We start from the raw sequence: 15,220 nt of genomic DNA on the forward strand, positions 1-15,220 counted from the left end.
AAAACGCGCATGTCTTTGAAACGTGTCGCACGCTTTATAGCAATGTTACTGTAAGCCACCCTGAGCATGTCAAAAGTTTTGGTCGCAAAGTTTCCGAGTTTAACACAAAACTTCACAACAACACTGGCTCGAAGTCACCCATCCTTAAATCCGCCAAGCAACACAAAACGCACTTCACAAACAACTGCGATGCCAATCAACAATTACGATATCTGCAAATACAAAACCGCCTTGTGATCAGCTGATGTTTACCAAGAAGGCGATAGCAAGCGTAAGCTCCACCGTATTTTCACTGAAATACTCGAAAAATCTCAATTTATCGATAAGCAATACACTGATTATCTACATCAAAATAGTTATACCCTCCGAGCCACCTCTGAGGTGTCTGGCAGCGGGTGACTAATCGTCAGCATGCAAGAGGATCCCACCATCCATACCAAACTATCATGAAATATTACGCAAAATAGCAAAATATTCGTCTTTATTCATTCAAAGGCAAAATCTACCAACGTTTAGCAATTCCAAAAGCAAATCCATGCAAGATTAGAACAATGGAAAAAAAATCAATGAGACGAATTAGCGAGTGACACCAATATATACACCATTGTATAGTAATAATCGCCATAATCGAGACACCGCTGCAATCCTTATTAGTACGAGGAAAGAAAGACCTTTTGAATATTTCTGTTCTTTTTTCAGGCTATTTCCTTTACTTTCCTCTCCTGATCCCGTCTACCATGTAACAACGGTACCGACGATAGTATAATATTTGTAATATCCATTCATTTAACTTGGGAAGTGCTCTTTGGAGAAGAAGAAACAAGCAGAATGAAGAATAAACCATGATGAATGTATCAGAATGGCATTCCTCTTCACCGCACCGATCTCTTGTTTACTTTCGATGTTGCGCAGGCAACGCCAGCGTTTGGAAGCGCATCCCTCCTCCCAGACGAACGCTCGCACGACCACTTTGGGGCAGCAACCTCCAACCCCCTTAGACCCCCCCACCCACCCATTAGAATTTTTTTTCATAATGGTCGTCGGAGGAATCTTGGGGAATCCCCATTAGGGGGGAGGGTGGAATGGGTGGGTGACCCCACGAGGCGGGATTGGACGGTGAGAGAGGGCGGCCCTCCCCCTTTCAGGAGGAATCCTGATGCACCCCTTCCGCTATAAAAGCAGGGCGGGCGACCAGTCGGCGTGTGTGCTCACGCAACGATACATCGAGACAAGAGCAAAGAGGTCCGCATTCCGAGGGATCGCAGACACTTCTTCGAAACGGTGAGTAGTGGAACAGAAGCATCTACCGATTGCATTCCCTCAAATCTATTCTCTCGGCCCATCCATCCATCGCGTCGTAAGTGCCTCGCGTGGGGTTCGAAATCGACCCTATCAGAGGCAAATCCCTTCGTTCCCATGGCCCCCGTGTGACGCCAGGAGAGGAGCAGGAGAGCTCCGCTTCCCCGAGGATGCGGGGTTTGACTCTCGCCCGCGATTTTCCGCAAATTTGAACTTTTTAGGCGTAATTGACTGTCAGCCTTACCAACGAATGAAGTTTTCCTTCTCTTAGTCAACTATAATTTCATTTTATACCTCTCGTGAAAATAATTTACCTAATTTAGTAGATACTCCTTTGCATAATCTTCTTCTCCGTGCCTAAGATCATGAAATCATAAATAGAAAAGTGACACAACAGTTTGGGGAGCAACTTATTAGTAAAATGTTTGTTTATGCTAATTGTGACTTTTCAACCTAAGAGATAATAAAGAAGTCGCCATAGCATACATGTGCACGCTCTAACCTGTCCGATTTTTTCAAGAATTGTATTTCAAAGCATTATGTTGTTCCGTTAACTATCAGTATTTACGACTAAAGGTAATATGGTGAGGGCGCACTTTAGAATCAATAAGTTCAGATGACGCCAATAATTTGTTCTTCGGATATTTTCGAAGCAATTTATTGGAGCAATAAAACTTTTTTCAGTAAGTCCATCACCTGTGATTAAAATTCAGCACAAACAAGTCGCAATGCATAGCCATTCCACGCACTGTTTATTTACTTTCCAAACAAGGATGTATAAATGCTGTTTCAAGTAAAGTAAGTTCGGGTCGTTTAACCAATAGATGGCTACGCCCGAATTTCATATATGGCGTTTAGTAACTTTCTTATTCATTGTATAGTAAAACTCGGCGAATTCGTACCTTTTCATTTCTTGCGAGGTCCTCTTAAGGATACCAAATTTGTGGAGGAAATGAAGTGTCGGGTTTAAAATGTTACTTTCGTGTATTGAAATGACGTGGAATGCTCCGTATGTAACTCACGCGTTCAATGGTTTTTCTGATATAGTACCAGCTTGCTGTTTCGAAATCTGCATATTATAGTTCCATTGTTACGCAAAACGTGAATCCTTAGAGCATAGTCGTTTATTTTCCTATATTAGTTGCTGCAATATGGGTACCATATGCAAATAAATAATAATCAAGAGTAAAAAAAGACTGGAGTTGACCCTAAGTGGGATTTGAAATTAGTGGCGCATTTCGGTTCCATGGATTTTGCTTTTAATCACCGCGAATAATTAAAAATAAAAATTCGCGCTGAAAAAAAAATAAAAAAAGGAATCTACATACCTATATTAAATTTGCATAAAATGTATACTAGCGACGAATGAAATATAAGGCAATCGAGTCGATTATATATCACATAAGTGGAAGAATACACAGCATCTCCCGATGAAAAATGTCGCCTCTTCCGCGAGTGTCAACGCTGCGTTGTGAAGAGGGTACACCGAGTGCCGTAGATAGCACAATGAGGGAGATATTTTTAAAATAAATTGAATTACAGTCACTAAATCATAGTTTGGGGATAGTCCTGGATTTGGGGATAGTATCCTAAGGATAACCCTATTATAGAGACCTGGCATAGTAACCATAGGATAGTAAATACAGAATAGGACAATCGAAGGCGTATTAGAACTCGTAGATGATATATTTGGAGGGGTCTAGATCACTCTAAGTTCAATTTGAGTCATTTGAAATTAGGTGACCCTACGAGTTTTTTTTACATAAATAAATTGGAACAAAAAAATCCAACTGAAAAAGTACTTAATCAATAGTAGATGGATATACTTAGACAGATATTTCGATAGCAGTGCATTGGGGCAAGCTTGCACGCACAAATTTACCTCATTTCCGCCCCCGCTACCTTAAACGTATGTCCATGATCCTAGGGTTAGGATAGGTTCGCAAAGGGAGAATCTCACGGCGCGAGCTATCACTGGCGACATAAGTATGAACGATACCATTTCGAGAGAAATGCAACCGTTTCCTACAATCTGGAAAATTTCAATCGACTTTTCCCTCTAACTGCGGTGAATTTTAAACACAATTAAACGCGAAACTTCCGAAATTCCTAGACTCGTTTTCGAAAAGGATCGATTTGTAAGTTTCATATTGTATAAAATTATTGAAATTGCTGACAGGAAACTATTTCCCAAACACATATAATTACGGATTGACGCCTAGCGTATGACTTTAGTCGTGTAGCGAGTGGCGTTGTGGGAAACGTTCGACGAATACATTCAACGGACGCGCGCGAACTCTCACTTCCTTCGCCAAATTCACCGCTGTAGAGGGCGCAATGTCTGAGGGAAGAAACGCGGAGCTGGCAGGAGTTTCATCGAAGTGATATCACACGATTATTTCCCACCCTTTCCCACGAGAGGATTCCTCTTTCTCGATCCATGTCCGTCCGCACTGACGAGATGACCCCTCCACCAAAATGAAGCCACCATCAAAGGAGGCCTTCTTGGATGATCGCGCATGTTCCGCATCACTGAAGCACTTGGTCCCAACCACACAACCTCGCTCCACCGTTTCATAATTTCACCTGAGGGCCCCATCTTTCGTCTGGGGTGATTGGGGGCCCACGGTTGGTGTTCATGATGAGCCCCTCCTTCCCGAATGACTCGGGGGTCTTCCTCCGGAAAATTTTAGGAAATTGCATGCCCGGAATTAGATTTGACACTATTCTGGCTCTTAAAAATTAGATAGAAGTTTATAAAAAATAGCAATATCCTAAGAAAAGATACTATGAAAAGAGGTAATTTCAAAACTTATGAAATTTAAAATATATCATTGTTGTTTTCTCTATTCAGTGAATTGTTTCCGTTAAACTTCGCTGAAATCCAAATAAAACCTCTATGGTAACCCTTTCGAATGATCCTTTCAAAAAAGAATCAGTTTCTCTTTCGTTTCTGACACTTTTATTTTATTTACTTTTTAATGTAATCTTTTTACACTGATTATATTGTAAATAAAACCAAAGTAGAATTAAAAGTTAAAAAAGGATACTTTGGCGCAAGTAATCTGATTCTTTTGTTTTACGCCGTTCATTTACGCTTCACTATAGACGCGAGCGTTGTGGCGGCCCTCTAATCTCGGGGCCCTCGTCGATCGCCTACCAGTCGTCTTGGCTAGACCACCCCTGGCCTCATTCATCACTTGTTTTGCAACAATTTGTCTGTTTTCTCTGTGACGTCTTCTACAGATTTGCACCAGTTACAATCATAACATATGGTCAACGTTTCTACGAACGAGTCGTCCGTCGTCACCAGGGTAACTCGATAAACGATTTATCTGTTGAAACGTTGGTGATGTATGACGATTAAACCGTTGGAAATCCCGAGAAGACTTCACAAAAAAATCTCCGGAAAATAAGTACATCATCCATAGTTTTACGCGTGGCGCATGCTCAGAAAGAGGCGTTATAACTTAGCGGTGCTTAGTGGCAGGGGGTGCCCCCAAGTAATTACGGGAATAATGGAAGATATGGTAGTCATTAAAGTTTTTGCCAGCATTTATTTCACCAGCTCAACAAACAATGTTTCAGGATGATTTGAGAATATCCAAATTCCACTTATCTAGGGATACGAATGATCTCGGAAAAGTACTGCATACTACCAAGTGGTGAACGCCCTCTTGCCGTAGAGAATACCGAATCCTTAATCCACCCAATGGCTCGTTGTGTGAATGCAACTGACCTTATATCGATGGCTAAGTTCTAACAACACGTATCTAAAAAAATAGCAATTTTTCAGGAGAGCAAAAAAAACGATTAATTACTTGTACTTGTACACTGAAATTAAAAACCAAAAGTTCATAAAACTGAAGAAGAAGCATTCATTTCCAATCTAAGAGTTGTTTTTTGCTTGTATTTTATTTTTTAAATTTTATTTCACTTTGTTTAAGATACCTGTCTCAAACCGGCCGAATTTGAGATACGCGTTGTTAGAAACTATCCATGGATATGCTTCCTCTTTTCCTGGGGGAGGGCGAGATCTCGGCAAGTTTAGGTCCAGTAATTTAAAATAAGGATAGTCCTTGATGTTTTATGTTTAGCATAAATGTGACCTAAGAAAATAAAGCACTGCATGAAACAAGTGACCCTGCACGCAATCACGAGCACGGGTGCAAGTTCATAAACACCAAGGATGAAGTCCACCAGAAGAAAAGGTCCCAACTAAGCCAAATATTTTTTCATGCCAAAATTCATCCTTCGTGTATATAAAAAATAAAGATTAAATAACATAGCACTAGCAGATGGATGGTAAAGACTGCGATAGCACTAAGCGAAGAGCGACAGACAGCCTAGCGTTGAATATTACGCTCATTTCGGGGGAGCGAGGACCGGGCTCCTGGCCCCCACCTTATATAGGATCCGGGTTCGAACCGATCACAGCAAATGGCATTTTCCCCGTTGGGATTTTTGTACATCACTGCAGTAGCTGCCGAAGGATTCGTTGCCTCGCCCGTGGGCAATTGCTGAGCAATAAGATCGTCGACGTAATTTCTTTTACTTTCCGCGAGCGTTGAAGTCTCCGAGTGGCGCTTCCGACCACACAGCTCACCAGAAATGTCCTCACATGTTAAATCATACAAACCCTCACCCAATAAGCATGTGATGATCTTCAGGGATTGTTACCGATGGCTATACATTATCTTTAATTTACTAAGTTGAACGATCATAATTTATTCTAAAAACACATGTTTAGCGTTCGCGTTAGCCTGGTTCGTTTAACGTTACATAGATATTGTACTACTTGAACCCAATGGGTAAACAGAATGTTCTCTGTCTAGCAATAAAGAGTTGAGATCGCTATTATCGCTTGCATTTTTTGTTCATTTGAGGCGTATTAATATTTTTTAAAAATACGCTGTCATCTTTAAATTTTGAAGGTATGTATGGAAGAACTTTTTCCACATTAAAATATCCCTTGGATAAAGTAAAGGCAAAAAATTTCATATTTGAGATATGGACAAATATTGGAAAAGGTGTTTTCTATGCAGGCTAAAAATTTCAATGTGTTGACGAAAGTATTTAGCAAATGGTACGAAAAAAAGACCAGTCGAACGAAAGAGAGGCGTTCTCTTACTAATTCGTATTGTATACATACGTTGGAGAGACCATGGCGCTCAGGCTTCCTCTCCTTATATATATATTTCCTCTGAGGGCTTCCTCGAATCTTATCCCTCATTCGAGAGTAGAACTTTCAGAGGATATATATACGCAAGATGTCACATGATGGCTGAGTAGCACTAAAAATGCGAGTCATACGTTTAGACCGAAATATTTTGGGAATTGGAAATCATTAGCTCAGCAAATACTTATTATTCTATTTCATTTAAAGTCTGATACTTTTCCTTATTCATTGATATTAAATTAAATGGGAATAAAATTTCCAATCTAAATAAAAAAGTGTTTAAACATATGGTATCGTCGTAGATAGCCCCTGATAACACAGCTATTTGGATGCGGCATGGGTGATTTAAGAGTAGATAGTACGCCATAGCGACGTGGGTGCGACGTAATCTTAAGCTTAGGGCAATGCTGGGAGAGCCTCAATGTCACTTTGGCATTTTTTGCGAATGAGAAATATATATGGTGTAGGTTAATTGTAGGTTGTAGAATTATATGGTGTAGGTGTTCGCTCAATCTTGTCCCCATGAGCATAAGCCTCTGGCGTGTACTATATGCATATATTTTTCCTCCTGTGTGAACACCCTAGAAGGAAATTGCCATCTATAAAAACAAATCCGCCTCGTGCTGTTCGCAGAGTGGATGGGCAGGATGAGGTGACGACATTTCACGCTCCGCTTGCCAGGTCGTTGGCTTCGGCCCGAGAGTCGAGCCTCCGCGTCAAGGACGAATCCCGGAAATCATGTAAAGGCAATGCTCACTGCCCTCTGGGAGACAGAGAGAGATGCCTATGAAAACGCCTCCCCTTGAACTTCTTCCCACGCACTCTGAGAGAATACCTGCAAACAGGAGCGAATTTCGATATGTCCGGAATCAATATCGATAGGAAGCTAATCAAAATCTCGTCATCTCCACCGTTTTCTTGTCAGGGAAGATCGCTGATTAGCTGATTCCTGGAATATCATTTGTTTTACGTTTTTATTTCCATTGAAAATTTTATTTACGTCAACTTTTTTTGCTTGCAAACAACGAGGAGTATTAATTTTTGGTAAAAACTGTGCATGTATTTCTCATTTGCAAAAATTTCCAAAGTAAAATTGAGATTCCCACAACATTGACCTCAGCCTAAGTCCCGCCCACGTTGAACGTCATGGCTTACGATCTACTCTTGAATCACCCGTGCCGCATCCAAATTGCTATTTCTATTGTAAAACTAAATTTTAGTCAGGGCCTTGATCGCGTGAAGAAGCTCATCAACTTTCTCCTAGGCAAGAAATTGGGAATTCCGACTCGTGAGCTGCTTCGCTCAGAAATCAAAACGGAGCTTCGCATCGAGCGTGACATTGAAACAGGTGCAGCGGCGGTCGAAAGTCGACGTGTTTCGTATTTATTACTTTTTCCTGAAGTTATTTTTTTGCATCTGTTGCGGAAGGCGTTTAGTCTTCGGGATTTGACGTGGCACTGAAAAAAGGGCGATCATCAAAATAAAATTACTCATTAATGCAGAATCTTTTGATTTGGTTGGCAAAATTCTATGTAAAAATATGACTTTTACTCCATCTCAGAATCGTACTAACAATGAATGCGATGTGAGATCAAGTTTCGAGGAAAGTTAATGAATATGGAAATTACATCTAATGAATTTAATTGATATTTCATTCGTTAGCGGCTCTTATCCTGATTCATGTAAAAGTTGTGTAACGCTCGTAATTCATGTATAAGCTGAGTACATTTTGACGAATCGCGGAGCTTTTCAATTGTATTTTATTCAGATAACGGATGAAGTTTTTTTGCGCTGAATCCCATATGCTTTCCGCGTATTCAAGGTGCTACCTGGCGGGTGCTAAGTAGCAAATCTCTTTCACCTTTCCATCCAAAACTCTTCCCACAACAGAAGAAAGAGACTTGTGGGTACAAGACAAACAATTGGACATTTAATGCAATGACATTATATTTGCAAGGCTTTTTCATTTTTCCTTCATTTATGGTATTTTTGTTCGAAAATGGGATAGGGAAGGGCTTTATCACACCAGATTTTTATGTGTTACGTTGCATGTAAGTTCCATGCGCTCCATGCTCTCCCATTTCACTTCCTAAATTTATTTTTCGTGGAGGCTTGGATTAATGACCATCTTAAGCCCCCGTAGTTAAGAGGGGGCAATGAGCCTGAGGCCCTCAGTGGGGAAAACTCCCAAGGAGAACTTTGGGATTCTTACATCCACAAATGTCTCTGGGTACTGATGCCATCGTGTTTAAATATTTTACACAGACACATATTATTCTCCTGATTTAATTTTATTAAAATTGAGGACCAAATATTCAAAGTCTTTAGAGGTCTACTTACTCCCGCTCATCCGGTCGCATTTCATCTTTATTATCATACGCATTACTTTTTTAAAACTTGCGTAATCGCATCTTGAGTTTTCGCAGTACATAATTAACCCCTTGCATATTCGTCCGCAAATTAAATACAAATTTTTTACTCTTAAGTTATGCTGACATGATGTTTTCAAAATTTTAGATACAGGCAAATTTTCATGACGATCTGTTCTGCATACGCTGAAAATTTCGAGTTGATAGTATCAGTTTTAAACAAGCTACATGTCACGATAAAAGACCGGCCGGGCAGGATTTGAATTCCTTTGTAATGTTCGGAACAAACGTACGTGTGTACACATACAAATTTTAATCTATATAGGCTCATCAAAATCCATTGAAATTAGTTTTTGAACTGGGCATACTAAAATTTCCAATTGTTTTATTCCAGATGGCGCGACTAACACTCCTCCTGCTTCTGGTGGCGGCCGTAGTGGCGCTGTGCGTCGCCCAGGAGGCGTCACAGGTGGTGGCGGGTTCAGAGGTCGTCGAGGAGAAGCCAGAGCAGCCAGACCAAGAGGGTAAGAAAGCCAAGTTCACCCCTCCACCTCCTCCGATCGCGTCCCAAGACAAACGATTTGATCGATGGATTTTTCTCATTTATAGGAAAAGTCACCAAAATCGTTGGCACATTAATGGCTTTGCCTGGTTTCGCTTTTTAGTAGGGCCCTCTTCGCTTCTATAGCGTTGGGGTGTCTTTCCCCCTTCCGTTCCTTTCGCACCTTTCCTCTTCCAGAGGCGTCGTCGGGCTCCTATCGCGGCGGCCCCTCCTTCCTTTTCCCTTCCTCTCCAGCCCCTCCCCGGGCGATCGGGCGTATATGCCACGGGCTTGGTTCCCGGCCCCGGTGCGCTGTATCCTCGAAGGGCTCCCCTGAGCCCTCATCCGTTGCGTCCCAAGACGCTTGAGGACGCCTTCCGAGGCTATGGATGAATAGATTCATACGCAAACACGCACACTCAATCAGTGATCAGCCTCGATCAATGAGCAAGTGAGCGGGGAGTCGCGGGATTCTTTCTAATCGAAGAAGGTTGGGTGCAGTGGCGCAGCGTGGTTTTGGGGGATGAACCCCCCCAGAGCTCAGAGAAATATTTAAGTTTAATCCATTTTACTTAATTGGAATGATACTACTAATAGAATCATACACGTACCCCCCCCCCCAGACCCTTAAAAAATATGCAATATTTTTAATACGGTCCCTTATCATTGCGTTCGTTTTCTATTACGAGGTATCCTTGCCCCCCCCAGAACAAAATCCTGGATACGGCCTTGCTTGTGACCCCCCACACCACCTCGAAAGGAATCCTGGATCCGCCCCTGAAAAGAATAGTGTAAGGATAAATAAAAGATCCCTCAGGAAGCCGTAAAACTCACCATTTTGAATTGTTTATCTTAACGCATTAATCAATTTATTAATCTCGCACCTACCGCTTATCCTGGTGACCTAAAGTTTTTTACGTTTCTTTGCATTTTAATACGGGTGATTGTATAAAAAACGTAATTATTCGATCTATGTTCGAACACTATCTCGACAATTTCAGGCATGACTGGTGTAGAATCGGCTGAAAAAAACATTTAAATCACGACATTTATCGCCGAAATAGCGTAAAAAGAGGAAATGTGTTGCGGGTTGCCTACGCTAAACATAAATGGCCCTGGTGCCACCGTAGGATGTCAACCTAAGGGAACAAAATTTTTTCTCTGTTCATTTGGTACCTCGGGCTACATTTTGACACATGCAGAACTTTGAATTTCGAAAAAAGTTCTTTGATGATACTGGTGGGTATTCCATACCCTCACACACCCCGGTATTAGTTGCACCTAAACCTTGCAGCCTTAATTCCTGGCTGCGCCCCTGGTTGGGAGGGGGTTTAAATGGGAGTAATCAAAGCGGCAGAGACGTCGATTGGGTACAGAGTAAAATAATAAAAGAAGTCACGAAGGAAATGGTGATGTAGTGAGTAGAGAATGAAATGGTCAAAGAGAAAGGCAAAAGATATATAAGGGAAATAAATTATATTAGATGACGCCTGAAAACCAAGTAGGGCTGATGGAATAGTAGTTCTTTTGAGTGGGGGGGGAGATTAATTCCCCCCTCAACCCGATACATCCTCCCTCAATCTTTCCCCCTCCCCAACCACTAAAATATAATATATCCGCAAGGTATTTTTTGAGATGACGTATAATCGTATGTTTGCTTTTAAGAAGTTTAATTAAAATGACTGTTTAGTAATTTTTAAATTAATAATTATTGTTTAATAATATAATTTTAAAAGTCAATTAAATTTTTAATGAACTTTTAAAATTTTGCCCCTCGAAGTCTGGCGCCCGGGGCACGTGCCCCACCTGCCACGCCCTAATTGGGTGGTTTCCTATTATTATTTTTTATTGCCCAAATCGAAAGATTATTACTCCTAAAGTACGCATTTCACGCTTTTAGATTTTTAAATGATGATATCTATTTTTCGCGATTAAATTAAAAGTGGAAATTTTCAAGCGCGCAAAAACGCGACGGCTGAGTATGAATGCTGGGAAAAGCCCGTGTGACGTCATTCCGGTTCCCGCTGTCGCCGAGTGAGGTGACCTTGGGGCGAGGATATGTACGCTGCTGCGATGCAGGTTGCTAGCTGGTAGAGCTTGGCTTAAATAAGGATTATTAATACCTTATCAAACGAAGAAAACTTTCCGACCTTAGGCAGTTTAAATAGGTGATTATTAAGACATGTTTCCCTGAGCTCTGTGCCTCATGCATGCATTGGTAATCTCAGGCGATGTAAAACTCCTATCCACTCGTATAGAAACTAGGTCCCTGTGACGTAACATGGAGTGGCATCGCATGGGCGCCAATCTGGCCTTTTTCAAATGCGGTTAAAATTGACCATGTTGCCATTTGTCTAAACTGGAATTTATAAAACAAAATAATTTGTATATTATGAATACAGTAATGGTGGGTAAGGAATAGTAATGAATGCCTTTCGTTTTCTTTGATGAAGGAAACTACCCTATTCCGGACCTGGGAATAGGTAATTCAGATTAATAGGTAAATCTCAGAGGGGCATAAGAGTTTGGCGCGCTTTACATTTCCGGGTTGCGAGAGGGAACAAACCTAGCTAAAAAGTTAAAGGAAACAGTGGAAAGCGATAACAGAACAAGAAGAGGTCAGAGTAGATGGAAGGAATATATGTAGTTCCTGTATGACAGCAGGAACAGGCCAAAGAGATTAAACACAGAGAACAGGAGCGGATAGAGAAAAAACTCGAGGGGAGGGGGCGCAAAGGATATCTTGAGTTACCTTTACTTTTATCCCAATAAAAAATAATCAAGCCACATGCAGAGTTTAAGAAAATTTGAATTAAATTTATCAAAGAAAAATACCAGAATATGCCATCTTATGATATAAATAAGTTATAATTGTGGTTCTGCAATGTTTGGCAATGTTTGGCCGGCGTGCCCGCAAGGGGGGTGGGGGGAGCGCGTCCCCTGCGCCCCCCATCTGTATCCGCCACTGATAGAGAAGGAAAGTGCGTGCGGTGGATGAGGATAATATTGGACGAACATTAAAGAAACCTTTATCCAACACCATTTCGATATTTCCGTCCCTCCCCTCAACTTATGCTTATCTTAGGCCATCGTGACTCATGTCTCGCCTTGATAGGGATAACTTGTTTTCGACGAAATTGCTGCGCAGCACTTTTAGAATATCTGCTGATAATGCTAGATTAATAAGTAGTGCCAGATAGGGTATGGATATTCTCTTCTCGCATTTTCCATCCCAATTACCGCGCGCAAATAACTAATTTTTTTTTCTAAAAAAAACATGCGTAGCAGATCTTTTAATGTATGTAAAACATTTGCCGTTTTCGATTTCTAATTTTATATTTTATGCAGTTATTTAAAGAACAAATTATCAAAAATGGCAACAAAGAAGAAAATCATCAGTTCTCGACCACCCCTAATTTGGACAATAATGAGCTTAGACAATGGAGGATTTTTCTGACATGTATTCTGCCAATGTATTTTCATTAAATAGCTAAATTGGGCCAGGCGAAATTTTTACTATGTAAACTTGAAAGTACGAAGTTTAAATCTGAATTGTAAGCGGGCCATAAATGTCAAAATAGTTTTTTTTTAATCGTATTATCACGTCCCCTTCGACAATTTTTACCATGCATAAGCAGTGCAGAGAGAATTAAGCTTGGTTTTACCAATTTGTTTCAATGTCAGCATAGTTAGTATTGCATCCATTGGTAATGAATTTCTCTGAGATATACCGTTTTCGTCTGGAAAATCCTTTTTGATAAACGACAAAAAATCGAAGATCTTCACTATTTACATAAAAATGACTAACATATGCCATAGTAATGGTAGAGTCAAGGTATAGGGCAAATTTCAGTTTCAGTTAATATTTTATGATTCTAAATATGTTTTAAATGCATAAGTTCATTCTGATACTGATATAAATATGAAATACAGAATAGAGTGATCATTGCCTACACTTATTTCAATACTAGCGGACCGCCCGGCGTAGCTGTGGAAGGATTGTACCCAGAGAAATGGGATACTTGGAACGAGGAATTCATGGTCACATGGCATGATTTTTTAGGAAAAGGAGAAAAGCAAGTATAATGACGGTACACATACTATGTAACAGCAAATAATGGAAAAAATGATTTCCGTAAACCGCGCATGGGATCAGCTTATACATCGCTCCACAACATTGGTCGTTATGTGTGTCCTTACGTGAGCAGACCAAAAAGGTCGTGTGAACGCATGCCCCAGCAAAAAGGCTTGCATCAAGAGGATTAATAGTCAAGTGTAGAATCCTTTGAATTATGGCTTCCTTTTGATGGTGTCAAGAGGTATGCATACCCCGCAGGATGACAAACCACAAAAGTAGTATGACGTGACGTCACAAATGGTAATAAGAAGACGACGCAGAGGTCACGCCGAACACAACCAGAATTAGCACTATAAGATTTGGGTGCGTGAGATTCACTTATAAACGAACTTTGGTTGCGATTCGTGCAGCCGCATGGCAAGGCATGGCGGACAGACAAGCAGATATACTCAACAACCACAGGGCATCACGCACTTCCTCTCACTTTGCGTCCCTCCCGATGGCGAAACATGCGGCCACTCATCAGCGTCAATTCAATGATTGTTACAATGCTTCAGTTTTGGCCTCCCTTCCCCTCACAGACCACCCACTCAAACTTAATTCCATCGAATTAACCTACATATGACTATTTAAAGCATTTCTTCCTCCCGGCTTAAATATTAACCGGTTATCCCTTAGTTGCCTCAGCACACTCTCCCCCCCCCCCCCCTTTGGACCCTACCTCCCCACTATTTCCCCTTCCCTCAGCTATCTTTTATCCTTTACCTACAGTCTTACCTCTGAGGAAGGTGGATGTATACCACCTAAGAGTTAGTTCTGTGAGTGTTTTTTTGTATCTTTTTGTGTCCTGTGCTTCTGCCCAACCTGGGATCTTTTTATCTTATTGATATTTAATTATAATAACTATAATGAATCGCTCTCCTCATTCTCTGCAGGTGACCTGGAGGGGGCAGAGCAGAGGGGCTGGGGTTGGGGAAGGGGCGGCTACGGCGGATACGGCGGATATGGGCGCGGATGGGGGGGCGGATGGGGCGGCAGGAGGTGGGGCGGATACGGCGGCTACGGCGGATACGGAGGGTACGGCGGATACGGAGGTTACGGCCGCGGCTGGGGCTACGGGCGCGGCTACGGCGGCTACGGCGGTTACGGCGGATGGAGGGGCTTCGGCTTCTTCGGTTGAGGCGTCACATCCGGTGGTGTGGGCTCTCTCCCACAACGATAAGACGACAAACTGCGACGACTGTTCTGATTGGGCAATGGTGTCATGAGCGGCGGGCATTTCCTTCTGATTCCAGTGAAACGATATCTCATCCCTTCCCATCATTCCACACATCAACTTCCTCCCCATTCCAAAATGTTTTTCTATCAAAAATAATAAAAAAAAATTAAAGAAAGAAAACTTTTCCTGATTTCCTTTCGTACGCAACCTCACCACCATAAATTTTACGTTTCTCATGCTACGTGAGCTTCCATGTTATTTTCATAGGCACAAGAACAACGAACATGATGTTTTACCACATTAAATTAATGGCGACTTGACCCCTAGATACACGACTCACTATCATCAACAAGATGAAACAATAGCATATCATAAATAAAATAATTGCCTAGGATACAACACTTAGCACGATGTGAATAACACATGGATACACTCGAATGAAAACATAACCATTTTTTTCCTTGATTCTTACGCAATGTTTCAACATTCGCAAACCTATCCCTCGTCTCATCACCAAAAATTAGACTCCAAATTA

At 41.4% G+C, this 15,220-nt stretch overlaps 1 protein-coding gene across 1 annotated transcript; it reads left to right on the top strand.

Moving 5' to 3' along the window:
- The first annotated feature begins 1,175 nt into the window (after positions 1-1,175).
- LOC124173953 (glycine-rich cell wall structural protein-like) lies at positions 1,176-14,865 on the top strand. The gene is made up of 3 exons (XM_046553118.1): positions 1,176-1,281; positions 9,242-9,371; positions 14,402-14,865. The coding sequence occupies exons 2-3, from the start codon at positions 9,242-9,244 to the stop codon at positions 14,644-14,646; spliced, it is 375 nt and encodes a 124-aa protein (XP_046409074.1). The 5' UTR covers positions 1,176-1,281; the 3' UTR covers positions 14,647-14,865.
- The last annotated feature ends 355 nt before the right edge of the window (positions 14,866-15,220 follow it).

Source organism: Ischnura elegans, chromosome 1 (assembly GCF_921293095.1).
Source record: "Ischnura elegans chromosome 1, ioIscEleg1.1, whole genome shotgun sequence".
NCBI lineage: Eukaryota > Metazoa > Arthropoda > Insecta > Odonata > Coenagrionidae > Ischnura > Ischnura elegans.